General features: G+C 47.2%; 12 protein-coding genes across 12 annotated transcripts; 6 read left to right on the forward strand and 6 right to left on the reverse strand.

Annotated features, from left to right (window-relative positions):
- Positions 1 to 107: 107 nt before the first annotated feature.
- EYB26_000211 (uncharacterized protein) lies at positions 108 to 1524 on the forward strand (the record flags this gene model as incomplete). The annotated part of the gene is made up of 2 exons (XM_054259528.1): positions 108 to 302; positions 364 to 1524. 2 exons carry the CDS (start codon positions 108 to 110, stop codon positions 1522 to 1524), a joined length of 1356 nt encoding a protein of 451 aa, XP_054115503.1.
- A 240-nt stretch (positions 1525 to 1764) lies between these two features.
- On the forward strand, positions 1765 to 2845 carry EYB26_000212 (uncharacterized protein; the record flags this gene model as incomplete). The annotated part of the gene is made up of 2 exons (XM_054259529.1): positions 1765 to 2116; positions 2172 to 2845. 2 exons carry the CDS (start codon positions 1765 to 1767, stop codon positions 2843 to 2845), a joined length of 1026 nt encoding a protein of 341 aa, XP_054115504.1.
- A 777-nt stretch (positions 2846 to 3622) lies between these two features.
- Positions 3623 to 5738, forward strand: EYB26_000213 (uncharacterized protein; the record flags this gene model as incomplete). Its single annotated transcript, XM_054259530.1, has 3 exons — positions 3623 to 3985; positions 4042 to 4223; positions 4286 to 5738. 3 exons carry the CDS (start codon positions 3623 to 3625, stop codon positions 5736 to 5738), a joined length of 1998 nt encoding a protein of 665 aa, XP_054115505.1.
- Positions 5739 to 6024: 286 nt separating this feature from the next.
- On the reverse strand, positions 6025 to 6293 carry EYB26_000214 (uncharacterized protein; the record flags this gene model as incomplete). The annotated part of the gene is made up of 2 exons (XM_054259531.1): positions 6025 to 6207; positions 6273 to 6293. 2 exons carry the CDS (start codon positions 6291 to 6293, stop codon positions 6025 to 6027), a joined length of 204 nt encoding a protein of 67 aa, XP_054115506.1.
- Positions 6294 to 7231: 938 nt separating this feature from the next.
- On the forward strand, positions 7232 to 8866 carry EYB26_000215 (uncharacterized protein; the record flags this gene model as incomplete). Its single annotated transcript, XM_054259532.1, has 1 exon — positions 7232 to 8866. The coding sequence occupies one exon, from the start codon at positions 7232 to 7234 to the stop codon at positions 8864 to 8866; it is 1635 nt and encodes a 544-aa protein (XP_054115507.1).
- Positions 8867 to 8889: 23 nt separating this feature from the next.
- Positions 8890 to 9975, reverse strand: EYB26_000216 (uncharacterized protein; the record flags this gene model as incomplete). Its single annotated transcript, XM_054259533.1, has 1 exon — positions 8890 to 9975. The coding sequence occupies one exon, from the start codon at positions 9973 to 9975 to the stop codon at positions 8890 to 8892; it is 1086 nt and encodes a 361-aa protein (XP_054115508.1).
- A 2435-nt stretch (positions 9976 to 12410) lies between these two features.
- On the reverse strand, positions 12411 to 13077 carry EYB26_000217 (uncharacterized protein; the record flags this gene model as incomplete). The annotated part of the gene is made up of 3 exons (XM_054259534.1): positions 12411 to 12527; positions 12587 to 12982; positions 13066 to 13077. 3 exons carry the CDS (start codon positions 13075 to 13077, stop codon positions 12411 to 12413), a joined length of 525 nt encoding a protein of 174 aa, XP_054115509.1.
- A 405-nt stretch (positions 13078 to 13482) lies between these two features.
- On the reverse strand, positions 13483 to 14658 carry EYB26_000218 (uncharacterized protein; the record flags this gene model as incomplete). Its single annotated transcript, XM_054259535.1, has 5 exons — positions 13483 to 13810; positions 13864 to 13922; positions 14030 to 14292; positions 14493 to 14563; positions 14639 to 14658. 5 exons carry the CDS (start codon positions 14656 to 14658, stop codon positions 13483 to 13485), a joined length of 741 nt encoding a protein of 246 aa, XP_054115510.1.
- Positions 14659 to 15135: 477 nt separating this feature from the next.
- Positions 15136 to 15765, reverse strand: EYB26_000219 (uncharacterized protein; the record flags this gene model as incomplete). Its single annotated transcript, XM_054259536.1, has 3 exons — positions 15136 to 15186; positions 15253 to 15516; positions 15637 to 15765. The coding sequence occupies 3 exons, from the start codon at positions 15763 to 15765 to the stop codon at positions 15136 to 15138; spliced, it is 444 nt and encodes a 147-aa protein (XP_054115511.1).
- Positions 15766 to 17040: 1275 nt separating this feature from the next.
- Positions 17041 to 18186, reverse strand: EYB26_000220 (uncharacterized protein; the record flags this gene model as incomplete). The annotated part of the gene is made up of 3 exons (XM_054259537.1): positions 17041 to 17241; positions 17297 to 17857; positions 17911 to 18186. The coding sequence occupies 3 exons, from the start codon at positions 18184 to 18186 to the stop codon at positions 17041 to 17043; spliced, it is 1038 nt and encodes a 345-aa protein (XP_054115512.1).
- A 330-nt stretch (positions 18187 to 18516) lies between these two features.
- On the forward strand, positions 18517 to 20577 carry EYB26_000221 (uncharacterized protein; the record flags this gene model as incomplete). The annotated part of the gene is made up of 3 exons (XM_054259538.1): positions 18517 to 18729; positions 18799 to 19084; positions 19139 to 20577. 3 exons carry the CDS (start codon positions 18517 to 18519, stop codon positions 20575 to 20577), a joined length of 1938 nt encoding a protein of 645 aa, XP_054115513.1.
- A 1484-nt stretch (positions 20578 to 22061) lies between these two features.
- Positions 22062 to 23944, forward strand: EYB26_000222 (uncharacterized protein; the record flags this gene model as incomplete). The annotated part of the gene is made up of 2 exons (XM_054259539.1): positions 22062 to 22358; positions 22415 to 23944. The coding sequence occupies 2 exons, from the start codon at positions 22062 to 22064 to the stop codon at positions 23942 to 23944; spliced, it is 1827 nt and encodes a 608-aa protein (XP_054115514.1).
- Positions 23945 to 23960: the final 16 nt, after the last annotated feature.

Raw genomic sequence — 23960 nt, forward strand, 5'->3', positions numbered from 1 at the left:
TATTTTGGCTCTTCCTCCTAGAACCTCCTCCTTTTCACAGCTGCTTTTCTTCTCTTCAAAGATGGTCTTTCGACAATCACTAAGTCTAGACCTTGCATATTCCAGCTATGGCATTGTCTGAATCAAAATTTAGTTCCTCATTCGAGGAGTCCACCACTACGTTTTGGCTATCATCCACATCAGACTCTGAAAAGATCCTTTCTGAGGTCCCTAAAACTGAGGGCTTCGATCCATCCAGGCAGAGGCGAGCCCATCGGAAGTCAAAGGGAGGATGTGAGAATTGTAAAAAGCGGCGAGTGAAGGTTGGTCACTCCGTCTTTGTGTACAAAGCTATGAAATTCAATAGGCTCATATGTAAACTAGTGCAACGAGAAAACTCCCTGCGCTAATTGCGTCCGACGAGGACAACACTGTCAACGTATTGCACAATATGACACGATAATCGCGATTCCTACTGTGCCTACCACAAAGGTTCCACTTTTAGAGCTGAAGTGGAAAGAAGGCGATGTTAATCTTTTACATTTGAGGCTCTATCACCATTTCCAGACCTCCACCATCCAGACACTCAGGTTCTCACCTGAAGTCTGGGAATATGCATTACAACTTTCATTCCGGTTTGATTTCTTAGCCAACGCTATTTTGTGTGTTGCTGCGCGGCATCTATCTGTACTCTTGCCTGAAGACCCATATCTTTCGACAGCGGCCGCTACTCACTTGGGCCGTGCCTTGTCTCAGTTCCGTCACCAACTGTCCGGTAATTTCAGGTCAACTTATATTGATGTTTTTATAGCAACTTCGCTGTTATTACAGTATGAAGTTTGGACTAACACCGACGATTACGCATCACCTCAAGATAGCTCAGCATCGTTTAACATGCCAAGAGATCAAATTTTTGCTTTTTGCTCAAGTTTGAAGAAAATGTTTCTCAATTGCGTTCCAATGATAGGTGATCAGCCATCAGTGTTCAGACCATACATAAGGCATGATCCCAGAACTGTTCTTATCAAGAATGCTGAAATCAGCAACAACACATTGGACGCATATCAGACTACTTTTTCGTATGGTCGTCCACTCAGTGAAAGTTCGTTCAATCCGCGAATTACCCATATTCGGGGCACGGATTTGGTTACTTCAGAACAATGGCAGCATTCCACCTCTAAGACACTGGAAGTTGCAGATCTGATTGAGGATTGCTATAAACCCATCATCACTCAGCTCTGTCTCATCCTAACCTTTCTTCCTGAGTCACAGCCGCCAGATGCTGTTGTTAAAAGGGCACGGCCGTATTCTGAACTAGTCAGACATGTACTCTCATTTCCAGTGACATGTCATGGCCCCTTCAATTCCATGATCCAGCAGGGGGATCCTCATGCACTTCTGCTACTTTTCCATTTCTATCGTGCCGTGAGAATCTTGATTCCAGAAAACGAGTGCTGGTGGGTTCACAAGCGGGCAAGAGTGTCAGAAGTTGCTTTAAAAGCGTGGTTAATGAGGCAAGTCACTAAACAGGGGGACAATTCTTAAGCCTCCCCAAGAATTAAATGGGCCAGCCCGAGCTTGACCTATCAGATCAGGATCTAGAAGACGGACTACTTCGAAATCTCCAATTGGGACTCGTATCGCTCTTTTCGTTTTAGCGTTCTTTCGGAGTTATCGGACTCTTGATACATTTCACAAGTCTGAGATCCAGGTATAAAGCTCTGGAGGTCCACTGGATTCTTTCAGAAATGCACTTGACTTCAAGACAGTCACCGCTATTACAAAATGATTACCCTATCTGAAACCATCGTGTCCAATGAGCGGATCACTTCGACCCTCCCTCCGGGTCTTGTGGCCGTCTTCGTCGGAGGCACCAGTGGTGTTGGTGAATATACACTCAAATCATTCGCCAAGTATGCTGTCAGTCCACGAGTGTACCTTGTTGGCCGGTCCCAAGAGTCTGCCGACCGCATTATAAAGGAGTGCACGCAGCTCAACACTGGAGGCAAATTCGAGTTCATCAAAGCCGATATCAGTCTTTTGAAGAATGTGGACGAAGTATGCAACCAACTCAGGAGCAAAGAGACGAAAATCAACATCTTGTTTGAGACTCAGGGAACTATGGCTTTCGACAAAAGTATGTATCATACTTCTTCTCTCCAACTGATATACATACGTCTAATCGGGTATAGAAACATCTGAGGGCCTCCCCTTTGCCATCGCCGTTAGTACGCACTCACGCATACGCTTCATCCTCAACCTTCTCCCTCTCCTCCGCAAAGCGGATCACCTACGTCGAGTAGTCAGCGTCGCCGCTGCCACTTGTGAGGGACCCATCGATCTGCACAACATCACAGGAGTGGACCTTTCCTTGTTGCCTTGGCGCAACCAACTGGCCTCCATTCAGACTCTATTGCTTGAAGAAATGGCCAAACGGGCCCCTGATGTCAGCTTCGTGCACACAGTTCCCGGAGTCGTCAAAAGCGGAATTTTACGTGACGCAGAAGGAACTGCGATGGCGATTCGGATTGCCATTTCGAAGTTGCTCATGCCGCTGATTGCTACATCACCTGCAGAATCGGGGGAGAGACATGCTTTTGTGGCTACAAGTGCAGTGTATCCATCAGGCCAGAGGAATGGCGTAGACTGTGCCGGGGTACCATTGCAGGGCAGTCTAACGACGGCTAGAGGTACTGATGGTAAGCCCGGTAGTGGTGTCTACTCGATTAGTAACAAGTGTGAGGTTGCCTCACCGAAGGTTGAAGAGTTACTAGCGACTTTTAGGAAGGACGGTACTGCGGAAAAAGTGTGGAACTATTTTGCTGCTGATTTTCAGAGGATTACGGGGGTGGATGTGCTGTTGTAGATGTCGGGGTTTGCATGGTAGTTAGTTTGTGGTTTTGTTGTATACGTATGTAATGGAATGATATCAATCATATTAGTTCCCAAGGTTATTATTTTACAACATTGGAGCATTTTCCAGGCGCCTGCCTTTGTTAACTTCTACCAGGGCAAGGGTGTAAGATAAAGACGAGTATTGGTTTCGGTATATATTTTTGAGCATGTTGTACCGACATCTAGGCAGATCAGTGGCCTGACTAAGCTCAGAGTTTCCAATATTTATTCTTCAATGTGCTAAAGATTGCAATTGATGAAGAGATACAATGAAAGGAGAATTTAGAAAAACAATGCAGTCCAAAATCCCATCGACAATGTTAAGGAGTTTAGGGTTGATCAAGATTAGGGTAATGTACGATGTAATTGTTGGATTGGCGGGTTTACTCCAGGCCAATCCTGAATGTATCTTACAAGGATAAGAAAAGAAGAAGTGACTAGCAAGATTGTGTGTATTGTGTTCTCTCTGTCTGTCTGAATACATCAGGTTCCAAAGCCGGGTTTTTATAGACATCTGGTGAGCTGGTTTTATCGAATCCGGCATGTAGGGTTGACATCATTTGTGACCTATCATGAGGGGTAAAATTGGGGGCTATAAAGTAGAGCTTCTGATTGACTGCCTCATTTGACTGCCTCTGGATATCCGGATTATCTGACAGTAATCTTGTTGATACACCGCCTCTATGACCGCCTTACAGGTAGCCACTTACATTCCACGCCCACCATAAGCCAAAATAATTCCGGCAATATGGCGCGTATTGACCGATCGTCGAACAAAAAAAGGAGTTGCCGCATCAACTTCCTTGCGGTTGATGACCACACAATTGATCGCACGACGATGGAGGACCTGCTGGAAACCTACCTCCCCTGCCTCCAAAAACTCTGGACGGACCTTGAGATCGATACAGAAACCCTCAAAATTGGCTCGATCGCTGCAATTGTGTCTATTTTCGCACTGTATGCGGGATACCTCTACATCCTAAGTCTGGCCGAAGCACCCGTTACATTTAATGTGCCGCTGCCGGAGCAGCTACGATCAGATTGGGATGGGACAAAATGGGAGAATTTGAAAGGAGAAGAGAAGAAGATCCTTGAAGGCCAGGTTCAGGGCGTGAGTTGTGCCTAAAGGTTGACTTGCTTGTGCAGTACTGATCGAAGTGACTATAGAAATGGAACACGGAGCGCATCGTGAGCTATTGCCCGGCCGACGGAAGGATACTATCTACAAACATACCTCTTGCGACACGCGAGATAGTTGACAAGGCGGTTCACGATGCGAAACGCGCACAGGTTGAATGGGCGCAGACGACATTTGCGCAGCGACGGAGGTTACTCAAGACTTTACTCAAGTGAGCTACCACGTATCCCATGCACCTTTTATAATGTTAGCTTGCTAACATTTTGGAAATAGATATGTCCTCGACCACCAAGACGACATCGTAACAGCGTGCTGCCTCGACTCCGGCAAGACCAAAGTCGACGCCTCTTTCGGCGAGATTTTGGTCACCGCCGAAAAGCTAAAATGGACAATTGACCATGGCGAGCAGGCTCTCACTCCCGAAAGCCGCCCTACAAATTTCCTCATGATGTACAAAAAGAATAGTGTGCGCTACGAGCCGCTTGGTGTTGTTTCGGCGTGTGTTTCGTGGAATTATCCATTCCATAATCTGATTTCGCCTGTGATCAGTGCACTGTTTGCGGGAAATGCGATTGTCGTAAAACCATCGGAGCAGACGGCGTGGTGTTCGGGGTTTTTCGTTGATATCATCCGTGGAGCGCTGATTAGCTGTGGCCATTCGCCCGATCTTGTGCAATTGGTGGTGTGTCTACCGCAAGTCGCCGACTCATTGACTTCACATGCAGATATTTCGCAATTAACGTTCATCGGATCCAGGCCCGTGGCACACAAAGTCTGCGAGTCGGCGGCCAAGTCATTGATTCCAGTCACGGTTGAGCTAGGAGGGAAAGATCCGTTTGTGGTGCTCGATGACTCGACTACAGTTCGTGGATTGGAGTCTATTGCGTCTATCCTCATGCGCGGTGTGTTTCAGTCTGCGGGTCAGAATTGTATTGGTGTTGAGCGCGTGATTGCTCTTCCGGGCACATATGATAAACTCATTGAGATTGTGACCCCGCGGATCAAGGCTTTGACTTTGGGCTCCATTCTGTTGGATACAAGAAATGAGTCCTTCACGCCAGATGTTGGAGCAATGATTTCACCTGCCGGATTCGCGAGACTCGAGACCTTGATCGCAGAGGCTGTAGACCAAGGTGCTCGACTCATCCATGGTGGGAAACAGTACCAACACCCCAAATATTCTCACGGACATTTCTTTACACCTACGTTACTAGTCGACGTCACACCCTCCATGCGCATCGCACAAGTCGAACTCTTTGCACCCGTCATGGTAATCATGCGCGCCTCTTCTGTATCCGATGCAATCTCAATCGCCAACTCCACCCCTTATGCCCTTGGCGCCAGCGTCTTTGGCCACAACTCGCGTGACGTCGAAATATGTATTCGCAACATCAAAGCCGGCATGGTTGCCGTTAACGACTTTGGCGCCTTTTATGCCGTCCAATTACCCTTCGGCGGTGTCAAGGGTTCTGGGTACGGACGATTTGCAGGCGAGGAAGGGTTGAGAGGGGTGAGTAATCTGAAGGCTGTGTGTGTTGATCGATTCCCAAGGATTGTGGGTACGCAGATTCCGCCTAGGGTGGATTATCCGATATATAAAGGAGAAAGTCAGAAGGCAAATGGGACGGGGGCGTGGGAGATGTGTAAAGGCGTTGTGGAGACGGGCTATGCGTTGGATGTTGTTGGGAGGGTGAGAGGGATACTTCGGATATTGACCAATTCCTAGTCTCTCCATATCATCTACTATAAGTCACGTATGTATAATATGACTATAAAGAATATAATAATCAATTGAAAGCAGAAGATATTGCATAAAGGGTATGACAGAAGCAAAGCACAGGACAATGGGGTAATCGCGAATAATAGTACATCCTAGGCCTAGCGCAGAGAGAATCATCCCATCATATCACTCCATGGTAACCATGAGTCGACCCATCGAAAGGTAAAAAATTCATATGGAATTCATCGCGAAACAGGCCGGAAGGAGCGAGCGTAAGGAGAGTCAAGGGCAACTATATGGTCGCCCTTGTCGTCATACGATGTCTTCTTCTCCCGCCCGCATGACCGCAGATAACACAGGAAATAATCACGTCAAAGACGGTGACAATGCCGGTGATGATGGCATGAAGGATTGCGCCAATGCCGTTGACAATGGCCATTAGGCAGCTGCCAATTGCGCCGAGGATGGCTTCAATCTGTTATATAGATATGTTAGTATATCATCCTCAGGGGTTGGACAGGAGGAGTGGGGATGCCGTACACAAGAGACAACCGCACCCATGATGGTAACTTTTTAGCCTTTTACTGCTTGATAAGAAGAATAGAGAGAGGTTTATTCGTCGTCTTCGTCAACGTAGTCGTTGATACTTCTCATCGAGGTCGTGTAGATGGCAGATGTAGATGAGGAGGCAGTTGTTTGGATTGCAGTTGGAAGCATGATGCCGTTCTTGTGAGCAATGGGATTGTACCTGGGAGTCAAGTCTCAATTATATATCCTTTTCTGAACGACAAGCTGTGATGATATAACTATGAGCGTATGGCAGAAAACGGGCTGGCTGAGGATGATCGACGTGTGAGAGTACAGTAGGACGAGATGATGCTATTTCTACCAGATTCTAGCGAGAGGAAAGTTGGATATACGAGCAGGCACTTCCTTGATTATTCTAGACATGGATATCCACTAGGCATATACCATGTATGGACTGGAATGATGATGTCGAGGCGCCACAAGGGGAAGAATGTTCTGCCATTTGACGTCAGAGACATTGCTTGCTCTGTAGAGGGCTTAGGGCTATTGCCGGCACAAACCCTAGCCGGTGACATCATAACCGGCACGTGCACTCCACTGCTCCGGCCAATCAGGTGTTCGCGGGCCCTCTGCCCCTTTGTGCTCTTCAGGTCGATGTTTGTTTAGTTTGCATCGGCCTTATCGATAAACTTATCGAATCCATCCATGGCAACTGCCAGTCGTAGAAATTTAATTTCAACAGTCCTACATACACCTCTTCAACTTTTCAGCTTTGCAGCTTCTCGTGCCGATCTTCACACTCGTTTTAGAAACTGCACTCATTACCGAAGTCTCTGTCAGACTCAAGACCGGCAGGATTTTTACTAGTCACCGCTACCCATGACCTTTAAAAATCAACGCTCATTGTAACACATGCACTCCACTAATCAGTTTCGGAAATATGTTGACACCCCACTCTGAGCGTCACTGACATGACTCCGTCTCTGTCGTCCAATACTCCGACCAACACACAGAAGAGCCAGTTACAGCGACAGGATTCTGATGATCCTAAAGAAGCCTGCAATGATTTGACCGCAACCAAAAAACGCAAGCGCCTCTCAGGACGCCCTCTCCTCTCCTTCGCACAACTCAAGTCCCGTAAAGCAGCACGCGAAGCCGCCAGTCGATCCAAAAACGCATGGAAATTCCCTCCTCAGCAGACAGAAGCTTCAACTGCCTCTATTCTCAAAACGACTCAATCCAAGCGTCGTAATGGATCTTCCGCACTTGAACAGCTGCCCATCGAGCTTCTGGAAAGAATTTTCCTGTATGCGCTCGAAACAAATTTTTGTCGCGCCAGCCCGTTCCTAGCTTCAGCCGTGTCGAGTGAACGAATATATCGGACGCTGATTCGACTCGCTTTCTTCAAGGATACCGAACATGAAGGGAATTGTTTGCCAGTGCCGGGACGACGGCAGCGAGTGAAAACCGCGCGTGAAAGAATCGCAGAAGCGTTGAAGCCTGCGGATTACAACATGCGCCTCGACGAAACAGATCGCGCCAATCTGCAAGCTACGATTCTGAGATGCAGATGGTGCACCAAAAAGCGTATACTGGTACAGCTTCCAGTACTGACCCAGATGAATATTTGGAAACATTGGGTTGGTACTGGAATTGAAATTTCAGACCCCGTCGGCCAAACAACGCTCGATGATTTTCTGAGCGTTCGTGGACACGAAACCCTGCGTACTTTTCCTACGGCGTATACCTCGCCTCTAGAAGGTACTGGGCCGGACGGGTCTACATACTCAATGTCCATCAAGCCATTGAGATGGATTAATATTTTTCGTTGGACACCAAAAAGAGCGTCAATTTGTCCTCGTGCAATGAACATTCGAATAATACCGGATTATCTGCTACGTGGGCGGCGTACAGGTGACGGTAAAGAATGGTGTTTCGCAGAAGAAGATCTCGACCTTTTGGAATTGTTCCGTCAACAATACGATTGGTGTGGTACAGGCCATGACGTTTCATTCTCAAGAAATGCTCTTCAATCTGGAATTCAAACTGCAATTACTAGTCAGAATATGCGCGCACTCACTTCGCTTCTCAAGGTGGATGAGCTTTTCTTTCGACAACGATCAACTCATGACCCTCCCCCAGGATATGCCAATCAACATACCGGTCAGTATTATGCAATTCCAGAGGATCACTTTCTTCAGGCTATACGACTGCCGATGCCGGAAGCAATGCATTCCTTTATATTGCTTTTACGCTGCAACGCAGAAAGCATGCCTCCTGATTCTTCTGAATTGACCCAATGGGCTATGGAATTGTCAAGTTACCACGAGAACAACGAGATAGATGAAGCGGTACAATTATTCGGCGAATGGTTATTAGACTTCATGATCGAATTGCCAGGATACATTGATGAAGCTCGACAAGTTCCACGTGAAAAAGCACTATTCTACCATGGCGAACTCAATACGCAGTCCCGGATGGGAAAACGCTTCCGTGACGAAGTATGCGATCGGCTACCTTTCACGTCCTGGGATAACTATCACCAACCGTGGTTCTTCGAGTATTCTTATGATGTATCGACGTCCTGGTCTACAGATATCCAATAGTGAATAATGAAACACATAGCAAATCATGATTCTATACAATTCAAAACCTCGTCTCTCACTTTCCTGTCCTTCAAACAATCCCACCTCTTGTCATACAACAACCTCACAAACGGATCATTCAGCCCCGTCACATGCCTCAACGCCTCTTTGAAATGCCGCGTCTTGACGGGCCATTTCTGCGGATAACTGTAGTCTCTTGTTGTAATATTCAACTCTAACAGATTCTTAAACGTGACATAATCTCGATCACGAATAAGTTGTCTCAACACTTGATGCGAGCGCTCAGTGCTGTGGTTATGCTCGTCGATGTATGTCTCCTGCGATAGCAAAGTCAGAAACTCGAGTTTCTCGCATGTCCATGGCGCATGCAGCAATTTGTCTGGCATACGCGGCCTCTCATTGGGAGATGGCGGACAGGGCAGACGGAACATGTCAATTTCATGGCTGACGGGTGACGGTTCACGGATCTGCACGCCTCCAAAATGGAACCAAAACGATATCCTCATATCAACCTCCCCCCCTCCTCTTCCTCTTCCTCCTTCTCCTTCTCCTTCTCTCCCGTGGACTACTTTTTTAGCCCTGAGAATCAAATCCCCGCTGCCCCTCCTCCCCGACTCGGCTTTATCAAACTCCATCGGCCTGGAGAGCTTCTCCTCTATCGTATCAAGCCCAGCCCTATCTTCAGCCGAGATAAACACCAACCCCGCCCCCTTCTGCCGCAGGACGTGCTTTACATACTCCCTCTGACACTCCCGAAATAGCTGCAGTGTACTCCATCGACACTCCAGTATCTCCTGCTGCAACAGCTTCCTTTTAGCATTCGACAACGCCCAGAAATCGAGCGGCGAGGGTAGAAAGTCTTCGGTGAAAAAATCTTGTCGCGAGCTAGGGTTTGAGCTGCTGAATGCTAGTCTGATGAGCCATTTGTAGATTATGGGTTTTGAGAGCACGCCGGCGATGTATGGTGAAGCGCGGGGTAGGTTGATGGCGAGGCTGTGGAAGAAGATTTTTTCGAGGAGTTCGGGGGGTAAGCATTCTAGTTTGCTGAGATGATATTGTCGTTGTTGGTGTCGTATCGACAGTGGTGAGGATGGGGAGGGTTGATCCATTCACACTCTCTTCTCCGTTGACAGTATCCAATCCAAGTTCTGTAGTTTCAAGTGCAATCCAGTCCGGCCAATTTCAAAGAGTTTGTTGCTACTGACATGTGGCCATGAACAAGAACATGCCGTATTTGAGGTATATGAAAGCACACCGATCCGGAGTGACTAAAGATGCCAAAGGGCAGACACCATGCTCGCTTTGCACGGTCAAATTTTCTTTTGGTCCAATTTCCTTTCTTTTTCTATGATCCTTGTTTCTTTTTTGCCCGGGTAATCAGAAGGAAAGATTTATTGGTTTGTCTAATTAGATGGGATTCGGGGTCCTTGAATAGGCGCTCTCACTTTGCATAAGTCAGTTCTAAGCGCCGTTCCGAGGTTATATATATATATATTTGTACGATAGGTTTGTATGGCACTTACGCGATTGCAGTCCGACATATAAGATATATGGTGGTAGATATTTATTCAGTAGAGACAGACTTGTGCTTCCAGACGTATTCTTTTGTGCCTCGTCCCAGAGAGATCAGAAAGGGAAACACAGAGGTAGACTGGCGTATCGCTCGTATGAAATGAAATGTATGGACCCGAGACAGTGGATAGACTTGCAATTTGGCTTCCGGCCCGTACAGACGGTACTGCACCGGTTGTCGGGCGATCGGGTGAGGGTCCAATCAGCTGTTGACTGGAAGAGGGGTGTCACCTGTCGAGAGTGTGAGAAAGAAAAAGAAACAAGAAGAAAAGAGGGTAGAAGAAAAGAAGGCGGAAGAAGAAGAAGGAGAACGAGAAGGAGGACAAGAAGGACAAGAAAAGATGCTTGGTAGTGTCGAACTAGTATCTAGACCCTGAAGCCACTGGGCTCGATACGGTGTAGGACTGATGGGGAAAGTACTCCAATACGCTAGATGCGCGAGTAACTTATGCTTAACATGGGAATGTTTTGATTAACTAGTTAACTAAGAGTACCGGTAACTTCACTAAGTTGGAGTCGTCGGCAAAATATCAGGAGGGGCAGTGGATCTATGGACATTTCTTGTCCCGCCAAAGATGTACGTACCAACTACATAGTATGTACATGTATACCTGCCCTACAGTTAACTGACTGACACAACGGACTCTCTTTCGAAGAATTGCGTTCACACCATCTCATTTTGAAGCGAGAGGAGATTGGTTCCCAGAGCCATGGATCGGTGCCAACGACCAGACAGAAATGCAAAACGACGTGCATGGATGAGCGGGATCCGAGTAGCAATTCAAGGATGATCTGCAGTAACACGTCGGTTTAGAAGATAATTCCGAGAATGTCTTTCCTGTACGACATGGATTTATTGGAGAAGAACCACGTAGTAGCCAGTACAGTACTAACTACTACCTCCTCCATCGCATGCCTATTCCTATATCACTTCCGCGGAATCATATTAAGGAACTCTCGCCTTAAAATTGGGGTTGTGCATGACTCGCGCAATTGCCTAATTGATTGCATGACTCCTGCAACTGCATGAAGGTTTCAGTTTTCCCAAAACTTCTGCCCAAAATAGGTAGTTAGTAGATACATACTACGAATTGAAGTTTAATAGATCAGGGTCCGGGACCCGGGGCCATGGAACAAAGACCAGGCCTTCTGGGGGTTATCTAGCGCATGGACTAGCACCTGCAGAGGCGAGTCTGAGTCTGGAGGGACATAATCCCATCACATTTGTCACTTGGGACATGGGGTATATGCATGCTACGTATGAGTAGGTCGTGCAGTTGACGGGGTTGTATCGATAGTTTGTGTGCTGTGTTGTGTTTCTGGATGTATGTGGACGCCGGAGATGACTGCATATCGGCATTATGCCTGCTTTCTTTCCGCCTTACTTGTAGTATATGATAGGTAAGGCGTATGCTCTCAGACATCTTAACTACCCGCGTTGTTGGCTTGCCAGGTCATCAATCTCATGCCATGAGGTTTGTCATGATATTGGTCATACAACCTTTCTTTTCTTTTTCGAGAAAAAAGAGCGAAAAGTGCATTCGGCTAGAACTGCGGATAATAAACATTTGCCATTTTGCCGAAATTGTTCTATTTGTTGTCCTATTCAATGATCTGCTGGTGCTGCTAGGAAAAAAACACTAGTCGTGGTGATGTTCGATACCGGCACACGCTTACAAATGTAACCTTGAGAGGGAAATCCAAGCATGTCAAACGTGCAGTACTTCCGTACGAGGCAGACCGATCAAACTCAAACAAATTAGCAGACAAATGAAATACAATTGTAAACTGGGTCTTTCAACCCCTTTGGAGAAGACGCATCTAATTGAACAGTTGGTTGGTTTCTATACAGGAACGACTGAATACACCGTTTCCACTCGCTTTGCACTTGCTTTGCAGTCGCTTGAAAACATTGACGAAGAGAGGAAAGATAAATAAAGCCGTCAAATGCAAACAAATATGTATAATCTGTTTACAAGATGGAGAGATCTCCGAACTTCTCCTTGTATCCAGCTGGCATCCACTTGCCCTTTGACACGAGGGAGGCGGTCTTTTCGTCAATTTCGGGCTGGGCGGTAGCGACCTCGTCCTATAAAGAATTAGTATATCCCAGACACGCAATTAAAGCCAGAGAAGAAGAAAACGTACGACGGTGAGCTCATCAAACGGCCGGGCAGTCTCAATATTCTCCAAAGTCTTCTGCAAATTCACCAACTCGGCCTCAACGCGACCCTTGGTCTCCTCGGCCGACTTGAGAGCCTGAGCCTCAAAGGCATCGATAGCCTTAAGCTGACGGCCAAGATCGTAGGTGGCAGGCTTGAAGGTCTTGAAGTGGTTCTCGATCTCGTCAATGACGGCCTGGTTCTTGAGGGTCTTGCGGTAGTACGCGAAGTCGACGGTTTGGGGTTGTTCGGACAGAACGGTCACTTTGCGGCGGGCATCGTCGTTGCGCTTCTTGAAGGCTTGGAGGGATGCTGCGGTTTGGCCGCGAAGGCCGAGCGAGCTGGTGACTTTGGTCCAGTCGATTTTGAGAGCGGCGCTACGCTGTGGTCAGAAGTATCGGGTTAGTTATCGATCAATTGCATCCTGTACGTAATATCATCTGAGGAGTGAATAGATTGACGTACTGGGGCAGCCATTGTGATGGTGTTGTGGTTATGAGCGGAGAAAGAGCCTGACGTGCAAACTTGATGCTCCCGGGACATTGAGGAGGTTGTTGTTCTTTGCCGAATTTATCACGTGATCTCAGCCGCCGAAAGCCGGGAACAAACTTGACAAACTAATAATACCTAGTTAATGCTTGAGAGGATCGTATACTGTAGTAACTCTTTATTTTTGATATTTATTTTTGATACACAACTACGATGCTCGTTTATCGACTAGACAAATGCATGGTTCGTGGAAATGCCTTATGCTTATTGATTTACATAACATCATAGAGCATCAACTTCATCCAGCTCCACAATCGAAATAAGCCAACTAGCTAATAGGCTTATTTTGAATTTTGAATTTTAGAGACAACAGAAAACAAGATCACGCTAAACCTATATGCTCAGCGCCATAATCGAGTTGACGATATCATTGTCGTTCTCTTTCAGAGCCTTGACGGCCTTCTTTCGGGACACACTGGCTTGAGCCATGACGAGCTCAATGTCCTTGGCCTCAAGTCCAGAGTCGTCGACTTCCTCGCCGTCATCATCTTCTTCTTCCTTCTTTCCCTCGGTCTCGGGGGCCTTGCCCTTACCCTCGTGGGAGTGGTCGTGACCGGCGTGTGGGTCGGAGCTGGCAGCGGCCTCGGCGGCGGCGAGCTGTTGGGCAGCGTTGACCTGGGACTGTGCGTTCAAGTCTTCGATCTTGGCCTCACCGAAGATGCTACTTAGTGTAAGCTTGATCCTTCTTTGAGCTGGGTAATGTCATATACGTACATCCAGGTGTTGGAGGAGGGGGAGCGGTAGACATCGGGCTGGTTGATGACGAAGAGGATCTGTCATTTGTCAGCCACCTTTTCCACGCAGTAATATCCTCGCTTCTCATGTTCATGGTCGGCGTCTCAAGGCGTCTGCTAATCCACACGAGGTCTCATAGACTTACGTTCTTAGGTCGGCGGAGAGTAACACGAGTAATACCAGGAACATGCTTCAATCCAAGCTTTCCAATGGCCTTGCGAGCCTTCTTTTCGTTGCGGGAGTGAATGGTAACGGCGGCACCACCTGGGATGGTGGGCTCCTCGCCAGCTTCAGACTCGGAGTCGCTGCCAGCATCCTCGACACCAGCCTTGGGGATCTCCTCGTCGGGGAGCTCTTCGACTCTGGGGTTGGCCATGTTGATGAATTGATGTGAAGTTCCAAAAACACCTGTAAATCAAAACCCGCAGGTTAGTACTTGTTGCGCTGTTCTTAGCGATGGGGTCGATGTCGATTTTATGTGCTGGATTCGAGGAAACGGACGTAGCGAGCTGCTAAGGTTATATAGGTAGTGGGGTAGTGGGAGGAATCGAAGTGGAAAAATTCGATCCAGGACACAATTGACGATATGAAACTGGAATATGACGTACCTGAGGATTTCTGGCAGGTTGCTGGCGGGATGTACAATTTTGTTGTTCTTTGGTGGTGGTGTTGAAGCCCGCTGTGCAAGCTGTGTGAATTCCCACATTCAATGAGGGCCGATGCGCCTTTGGCCCAAAAGGGTTAGTGCGCTAACCGAATATGTGCCTGAGGCATTGAGTTCACCACTCTACATAATATTAGTACTAGTTGCCATTATATGCGATGTACATTGTAAGGTAAGTCGTAATACTCCGTTCTATTAAGTTTACAGCAATGCAAGATTGAACAAGTAAGGACATTTCTTCGTCCTGATATTACTTTTCATTTCGTTATTCCGTAATTCTCAGAATGAAATCGGCATGTCCTCTTTGCCGTGTCCTCCAGGATCGATCTGTAGTACAACGAAGAAAAAAAAAGAAAACAGCTCATGACTCAAGTAAGAACAGTTACCTAAAACCGTTCCGGATATCAGAAGTTTTGTTTCCGGCTTTTTTCTCAAATAAGATGGATGTGTCGCTGTTCAAAAAAAAAGTTTATAATGCAACAACAGCGCATGATCACATGAACTCCAGCCTTTTTTGGAAAACCACCCAACTCAGAAGAAACGAATCATCTCCCTCATTTATTCTCCCCGGAACCTTCGCCTAAGATTTAAGCAGAGGCTCTGACCTTGGCGGCAGTCTTGAGAACTTCGTAGCGAGACTAGTAAAACTGTCAGCATCTGCGCAACTTGGATATACACCTCTGCGCGTCGAGTTGTGGTCATACCTGTTTCTTCAATCGCATAACCTTGAAGCGCTCAAAGTCGGTCAAGTTCTTTCGTCGCTCAACCTGAGCATTCTTCTTGGCCCAGCTGGAGGAGGCGAACTTGCTGTCGATTTCCTCCTTCTCCCAGAGCTTGCGGACGGGGCCAGTACCGGCGGCGCGAGGAAGCTTGGGGATGACGAAGGGAGTGAGAGTAGCGTGGGACAAGGCGAGGGCGTGGCGAGGGACAATCTTCTCTTCTTGAGTGGAAGGACCGTCGACGAGCACCTAATTCTTCTTGAGTGGAAGGACCGTCGACGAGCACCTAATTCGTCGTTGTTAGCCGACTGATTCTTGCCATATCCTCCTCGTGTTCGCTTCAATCCATCCAGGATGCGTTCGACATACCCGCTTGTGGTCGATAATCTCAACAATGGTGGCCAGCTTGCCGGTGTATGGTCCTGCGCGGATGAGGATCACTCGGCCGACCTCCACGAGTTTCCACGACGTGGTCTTGATATCGATATTGGCGGCCATGGCGAAGACTGTCTGCAGATCAGAAGTACAGTTAGCAAGGTCGTCTTTTGCTAATATGCTGGCGTCTTTGGCAAGAAAAATTCAAAAGGCGTGTGTGTCTGTGTAGAGAAATGCGCGGAGGAAACAGCGAAAACTCACGGTCGACAACTCCGTTTGTGCGGCGGTTGTATGATTGTTGTCGAGAAGAACGTTTGAACAGTCGAAGTCGTACTTACTGTGCAGTGATCGCGAATTTCGGCTGATGGGTGGAAGGGGGACGAGGGAGCCCACAATGAAGTTCTCGCTTAGGACGGAGCCAATCAGTAGTCGCGGCCGGTTGTGCGCGGCTTTTTGGTGCGGCCATTCTCATTAGGGTTGCTGGCGTTCCCGTTTCGGCTTAGCTGCAGAAGAGCATCCTCCGTCAGCGGAAACATTAATTTTCCGTGCCGAGAAAGCTAAAGCGAACTTTTCTTCCGCGTCAACATCGATTTTTCTCGTCTCTCCGTTATGTTTACAACACCACGACCACTTGCTCAGTGCACTTGATTAATGTCTGTCAGTGCATTGAGCCGACTTTCCAATGGTAAGCATTTAGATCTCCTTAACTTGCCTCCATTTGCATGATGCGGTAATTTGCGATTGACCCAGTCTCTGTGAACCTCTCGCCGGAGGTTCGATACAGAACTGTCGTGTGATATTCAATTTCTTACATATTCTGATTTGCTTCGATTTATCATTACATTTTCCACAAAAGTATACTTGATGGTGCTTGACTAACATGGCTTGCCATCAGACATAGGTAACTTGTTTTAACAACCTGCACTGCCGCCAGGTTTTGGATCCGCTGGGTTTTGCATTTCATCGGTCGGTACGTCTACTTCTATCCCAGTCATACCCCTCCCGATGATTACACCTTATCATGCCTAGATAGTAATTGACGCCTTTGGCGGTTGATATTACCTTTATCACCAAGATCTCTGAGGACCTCTCATTCAAACATTATATTCATTGTCATTTTTCAACGAAGTCAAACTAACGAATATTCGTTGCAGATTGTGATATATTCCGCAAAGACTTGCTTCATTGCATATGTTATAGAGAAATCGACTTGTGAGGATATACTGTAGATTAAAAGATAGTTTGAATAGACTGAATGAATCATCATGATCACGTTAAACGCAGTTCTACATACTAATAATACCGCTGCATATGTCATACATTGTTATATAAACTTCCAACACCACTCGCTTGGAGCAATCCATTCTAAAGGAGGGTTTTGAAATTGCTCGACCAAGTTTAAGCTGCAGCTGCTGTGGCGGCAGGTGGACCTTCCCGTGACAGAACCCACATGAAAATGAACTGGACGACGTAGGAGTAGATGAAGAGGAATTGTGTGCGTCGGTTGCGTTGGCCGCGCGCCACAGTGTGCATCGTGCCCGAACGCATTGGGGCATCACTGGTTGAGTCAGGAAGAAGAACGTATTTGAGGGATCGTAGCTATGAAATTATGAGCAAGCGGTGTTAATGACAATTGACGGTGAGCTGGACATACCAGGAAAAAAGCGTTGGCAAGGAATGTATAGATAAATACAGCCCAGCCAACCCAACTACCAGTTCCTCGTCCCGGAGTGACGATTCCAGCTGCCAACAAAACAACGATAATTCCAACAAACTTATAACCCGAGTATGCTACCAGGTCGAGCAGTTGAGAATCGTTGCTAATGGCGAGGATATACATGGCAATCTTCAAGCAAAGAATCTCGAATATAACGACGGCTAAAGCAGTCGTGGTGATAGAACCTAGCAACTCCGGGTGGAAGCTTCCGCGTAGACCAGCCATGACAGTGCAAAGCAGAATATACGTCACAAAAGCCATAGTTGGAATGTACATATCAGGCGAATTGAGGTCATCGCGTGGGGGAAGGAAGACCGAAGCATAATGTTGCTGCTGTATTTGACCATCAGGACCTGCAGTGGCGGCCATTCGAGTTTGTTGTCGTGACCAGGGCTTGTGATACCAGGGGAAGAGCACGAGCGCGAGCTTGCTCAAAACGTATGAGTTGGAGACATTGAAGTAGTGTTTAAGCGCGGGGATCGAGACGTAACGGTTTATCTTAACGTTTGAGTCAGTATATGAAGCCAATAACAATATGTGGATCTACTAACATTTTGTTCCATATATTCTTGACCAGCCATCATAGCCGTCTTACCAACCTGGAAGCCCATTTGAGCCGTGGGGTCTGTCATGAACCCGCCAAAATTCGGCGCAAATGTGCCACTGCCCCCTTGGGCTGGAGCTGGCTGGTATGGGTTGTCATACCCTGACTGAGAAGCTGGGGGTGGTGGTGAACGCATCATGGGCACTGTCGAGACATGTTGCGGTACAGGGTGGTGTAGCGGAGGAGATTGCGCTGGTAGTGGAGCGAAGGGCGACCGTTGCATTTTGACCAGCGAGTGACTATACGAAAGGAATGGAAGAATATTATCCGTAGCTGGTAGTGGTGATCCTGAAGAGGATGTGAAGGGATAGGTGTCAAGTTGGATGAATTGAAGTATAGAAATGTCGATGTGCAGTGGTCCAAATAGAAATGCCTAGGCTCCTTAGGTAACAACTACTACTAACTTACGTGGCCCGTGAGCGGCGCCGGCCGCGCGCCTAGAAGCTCCCCGCCGCCACCTGGACAAGAACAAAAGTCCGCTGCGTTCTTTTACGGTCTCACATCAATCATACTTCGCGCAATTATAGAATCGAGCGCAGGATAATATAGAAAAATGCTGGACGCTTTCGAAATCGTCACCACCTCCGGCGTGGTGCTGTGGTCCCGGTCGTATGCCCCAGTGGGCTCGCATATCATCAACAGTCTTATCAGTGAGGTTTTCATTGAGGAGAAGGTCGTTCCTACAGATGGTGCTTCGACAGCATTCAAGAAGGAAAAATACACTTTGAAATGGAGGAGAGCAAAGGATTTGGGCTTGATATTTGTGGTATGTGCTGTGCGATCAGAGTAGATGTTATCCTGATAGAAGACTGATCGTGAATAATGATTGTTCTAGGCCGTCTACCAGTCGCTCCTTCATCTCAGTTGGGTAGATAAACTATTGGACAACATTGCAATTATCTTCGTGGATCTATACAAGGATCAACTCAAAAGCTCGAGAGCGAGGATATACGAGTATCCATTTGATAAATATTTCGACCAACAAGTTCGAGAATTGGAGGATACCACCGGCCCTTCCATCGACGAGTATACCGGTTCATACGACGACGGCAAGAAGAATCCGCTAGTTGCATCGGATAATGGCGGCCCTCCTCCGCCATCAGACCCTTCACTTCTCACAGGTATGTTGCAGAATCTACGTCTAGTCAAATCATCTCCCCGCTGACTTATAAAAGCGCAGCAACAGGCTGCGCACCCCGCGGCGGCGACTTCCTACGATAGCTCGCCAGTCGCTACACCGCAATCCTCCAGACCCGGGACTCCCTCTACGAACCACCTCCTGACGGCAAAATCCGGCCCAGCTGGTCGAGTATCACGACGCGCGCGTAAAGCTGCAAATGCCAGTGCGAACGTTTCTTCGGGCGATGAAAGTGCCCGAAAGGGAAAGTCTGGGAAAGAAAAGAAGGCGCGAGTTTGGACCGCAGAAGGTCTCGCGGATGAGGATGATGGTGTCAATCTGGACTACTCGGCCGCTGCAGCGGATGAACCAACCCCGGCACCTGTAGTGGAAGCGGTGGCTCAGGATACATGGGGTCGAAAGACTGCCAAAGGACAATTCGTGCTGAAAGATCTCGGCGATGAGGTACACTCGATTTTGGAAAAAGCGGACTCCGAGAAAGCGAAGTCAGGCGGCAGTAGCGGCATCGTCGGATCCAGCTTCGGCGCCATTGGAGGGCTTTTCCGCAACATTGTGGGTGGAAAGACTTTGACGGAAGAGGATCTCGAGAAACCCCTCAAGGCAATGGAGGATCATCTTATGAAGAAGAACGTTGCCCGTGAAGCTGCTCTCAGATTGTGTGAGGGTGTTAAACAAGAACTTGTCGGAAAGAAGACAGCAAACTTCCAGAGCGTCGATGCCGCTCTACGAACTGCCATGGAAGCTTCCTTACGGAAGATCCTCACTCCAACATCATCTTTGGATCTGTTGCATGAGATCCAAGCCGTCACAGCACCAATTGCGAAGGGGCAAGCCCCTCGTCCTTATGTTATTTCTATCGTCGGTGTGAACGGAGTTGGCAAGTCCACGAACTTGAGCAAGATTTGCTTTTTCTTGTTACAAAATAACTACCGCGTACTAGTTGCTGCTTGTGATACCTTTCGATCTGGTGCTGTCGAACAGTTGCGTGTCCACGTAAGAAATTTGACTGAACTCAGTGCTCGAGAGAACATTGGCGAGGTCGAACTTTACGAGAAGGGCTACGGCAAGGATGCAGCCAATGTTGCCAAAGATGCTGTTGCTTACGGAGCTGCAAATAAGTTTGACGTCGTATTAATCGATACCGCCGGTCGTCGTCACAATGACCAACGTCTCATGTCCTCTTTGGAGAAGTTTGCAAAGTTCGCCAACCCGGACAAGATATTTATGGTTGGTGAAGCACTAGTCGGTACGGACAGTGTGATGCAAGCACGTAACTTCAACCAAGCATTCGGATCAGGACGCAATCTGGATGGTTTTATCATTAGTAAATGTGACACTGTCGGCGACATGGTGGGAACACTTGTAAGCATGGTGCATGCTACGAGTATTCCAATTGTATTTTTGGGTGTTGGTCAGCATTATGGTGATTTGCGTGGTTTGAGTGTACCCTGGGCCGTTGGACTTTTGATGAAGTGAGAAGGCTTCTAGCATTTAGTCGTACAGTTGTATTTATAGCAAGCATTATAATTATTGTATTCTGATCGTATATTGAGTTATTTCCAGTAATCAATAAATAATTAATACATTGAACTACACATTCAAACTATCGAGCTTCTTTGTAGTTAGGTTTGTCCCGACACGGCAATTTGTTCGTGGGTTGGATATCCCAATCGAGACATAAAGTCTACCTTGGTGTTAGACAACGTGCTCCAGTCTGGATCCTGTAACGTAGTATGCACCTCTCGGGCACCTAATGCCTGTTTTATTACATGCTAGCCATGTTGCTATTGCATGTTTCTGCCTCGCAGCGGATATCGTTGAGTCTCAACCCAGTCATGGAAATCAGATTGTTCTCCTTCGTCGCAGTGTGGATTCTGCTCTTAACGTCTTGAATCTGCTTGCTCCTCTAGAGTGGGAGATGTTACCAATGCACGTTCATATAAGTGCTCAATGCAGCATATTTGCCGCCTAACCCATGCGAATACAACAAGATGTGGCGCTACATAATCTCCGATGAATCCTAGGCAACGACATATGGCAACTCATCCATCCAACCAATGCAACGGCACAACCTTTTGCAAGCAGTCATTGAATCATATCACAGACTCCTCATCCTAAGTTCTCTGTCATACAGAACGAAAGCAAACACGGAGAGGCAGAAATATCATATCCCTGATACTCTATATATCTTCCAGACTAAACCACCGAGTCGGAGCCTTTGGGTCAGATCCAAATCCAGAGTAAGCATCTATTGGGATCCAGTGGAAGTCGAAAAACGTTGGCACGATTGGAACCAAGATGAGCCAAAAGTCCTGCGTGCAATATTAAGTAGTCTTTAAAAATCAAGGAGAGGAAGACATTTTGAAAAACCACTCAAGGGCTAGCGGTCGTCGAATTGAAGTAGATCTATCTGTGTGACGGCCACGTCAATGGTGTCTAGCATCAGCCAGCCACACTGGGGGACCAATTCAGTGCTACCTCAGCAGTGCCTTTGCCCTATTCTGCGTTGAGCATAAAAAAAATGAATAATATTTTGTTCACCGGACTAGGAAATCCTTTATGTAGCAGAGATGGTTGACGTGGAAGCTGTCAAATCAGGCCTCCGTTTATAAGGTAATACTAGCTCTTCATCCGGTATGAAGCTGATATAAAAGTTAAATTAATTGCGCCCCAAACACTTACATGCATTCAAAGAGTCAAAGACGTGCACAGCTTGGCTGAGTGGTGACTTCCTATGTAAGAGACGCGCCACTAAAAATAAGTAGAGCAATATTTTCCGAGCTCGACACAGGCTGGTAGCACCTCAAAGGAATAATCGTTCTTTCAATGGTCTGAATATAAATGATTAAGAGTATCCCATGTCTTGCCTGTGTCGTAAAACATATTTTCTCAATCAAGTTGACTAAACTTTCCACGAGATATAAACATTGAATCATAGGCCAAACAAAAACCAAGACAAAATGGGCAAAGGCGACACCCAATCCAACAGCCGTCAGCTTCTACCACTGGTCTTTAAAAACCGCGCACATCAAAACCCAGACGGTGCCTGGGCTCAGTATCCTGTTTCAGAGCATACATATGCAACAGGGTTGCAAACAGCAACAAATCAGCAGGCTTATAATGTTATCAACAAGGTTGCATGGCTTCTGCATAACCAGTTGGGCCCGAGTTCGAATTTTGAGACGATAGCATACATTGGCCCATTTGACCCGAGGTATTTTATTGTGGTTATTGCCGCCATCAAGGTTGGATATAAAGTAAGTGCAATTTTTGATGAGTTGTGGTGATATCACAAAAAGTAATAATATTATAGGCATTTCTACCATCTCCACGCAACAGCAAAGTTGCGCAATTGAATTTGCTTTCACGACTAGAGTGTACGAAACTCGTCACTGTAGAACCACAGCCTCCTATCATTAGCGCTGTGTTGGAAGAAGGATCATTTACCGTAATCCACATCCCTTCTGTTCAGGACCTCCTCAGTGGTGATGAGAATAATGCAACGCCTGATTATCCGTATGAAAAGTCATATGAAGCAGCCAAGGACGAGCCGATTTTTGTATTACATACTTCAGGGTCCACGGGAATTCCCAAGCCACTGATATACACACATCTCTTCGTGACTCGCACAGTCAATCTAACGTCCCTACCAGCGCCAGAGGGATTCTCAAGTGGCAATGACACCATACGTTCGGGGAATTGGTTTACCATTTTGGCACCTTTCCATATCTCCGGTATTGGCTTTGGGCTTGTAGTGTCAGCGTTCAATGACTGTGTGCCTGTATACCCCTTGCCTACTCAGCCACTATCAACAGCGCAGTTCCTTGATGCAGTCAAACATGTCGACATGGATTGGGCATTTGCTCTACCTTTTATTCTGGAAGACTTGAGTAAAGACCCTGATGCTTTGGAATTCGTATCTCGCAAGTTGAAGCATCTCTACTTTGCGGGAGGAAGCGTACCACAAGCAGCCGGTGATCTTGTCGCTTCTAAGATTCCGGTATACCAAACAACCGGATCAAGCGAAGTCAGTCTGCTGAGTCAGGTTCATTCGCTTACCGATGGGAGCAAGAATGAAGAGAAGTGGGCGTACATCAATATTCACCCTGATATTAACATCGAATACCGACATCATCATGGAGAATTGCACGAAATGGTTATTGTGCGCAGCAAGGAGAATGAAGAACTGCAACCTGTATTCCTTCATTTCCCAGAACTACAAGAATACGAAACCAGGGATCTTCTAACTCCTCACCCTACACTACCGGGATTATGGCGCTACCGTGCGCGAAAAGATGATATTATCGTCTTCTTGAACGGTGAAAAGACAAATCCTATCTCCTTTGAGCAAGAAGTGTCACGACATCCTGAAGTTCGCTCAGCTGTGGTCGTAGGGGCTCAACGTTTCGAAGCGTGCTTACTCATCGAGCTTCATCATAATGATCCACTATCACCAGAAGAGCGCGAGCAGGTTATTGACAGAATATGGGAGAATGTGCAGGCAGCTAATAAAGACTGCCCTGCCCATGCTCGAGTTCCGAAGGAGAATATTATCCTCACAGATCCTTCAAAGCCGCTGCCACGCGCTGCTAAAGAGACTGTTCAGCGAGCAGCAACGCTTGTCTTGTACGAAGAAGAGATTGAAAAGTTCTATGCTGAGCGTGAAACCCAGAATCTATTCTCGTCTAAGCCGGTATCGAGTATAATCGACTTGGCTGATCCGGATGCAGTGTCTGCAAAACTAGGCGACCTTGTTTCGGAGATCACGACTGGGATACCGGCTTGTCTAATGACATTGATTTCTTCGCTCTTGGAATGGACTCGCTTCAAGTGTTACAACTGAGCCGGCAGCTCAACAT

This window comes from Talaromyces marneffei, chromosome 1 (assembly GCF_009556855.1).
Source record: "Talaromyces marneffei chromosome 1, complete sequence".
NCBI lineage: Eukaryota > Fungi > Ascomycota > Eurotiomycetes > Eurotiales > Trichocomaceae > Talaromyces > Talaromyces marneffei.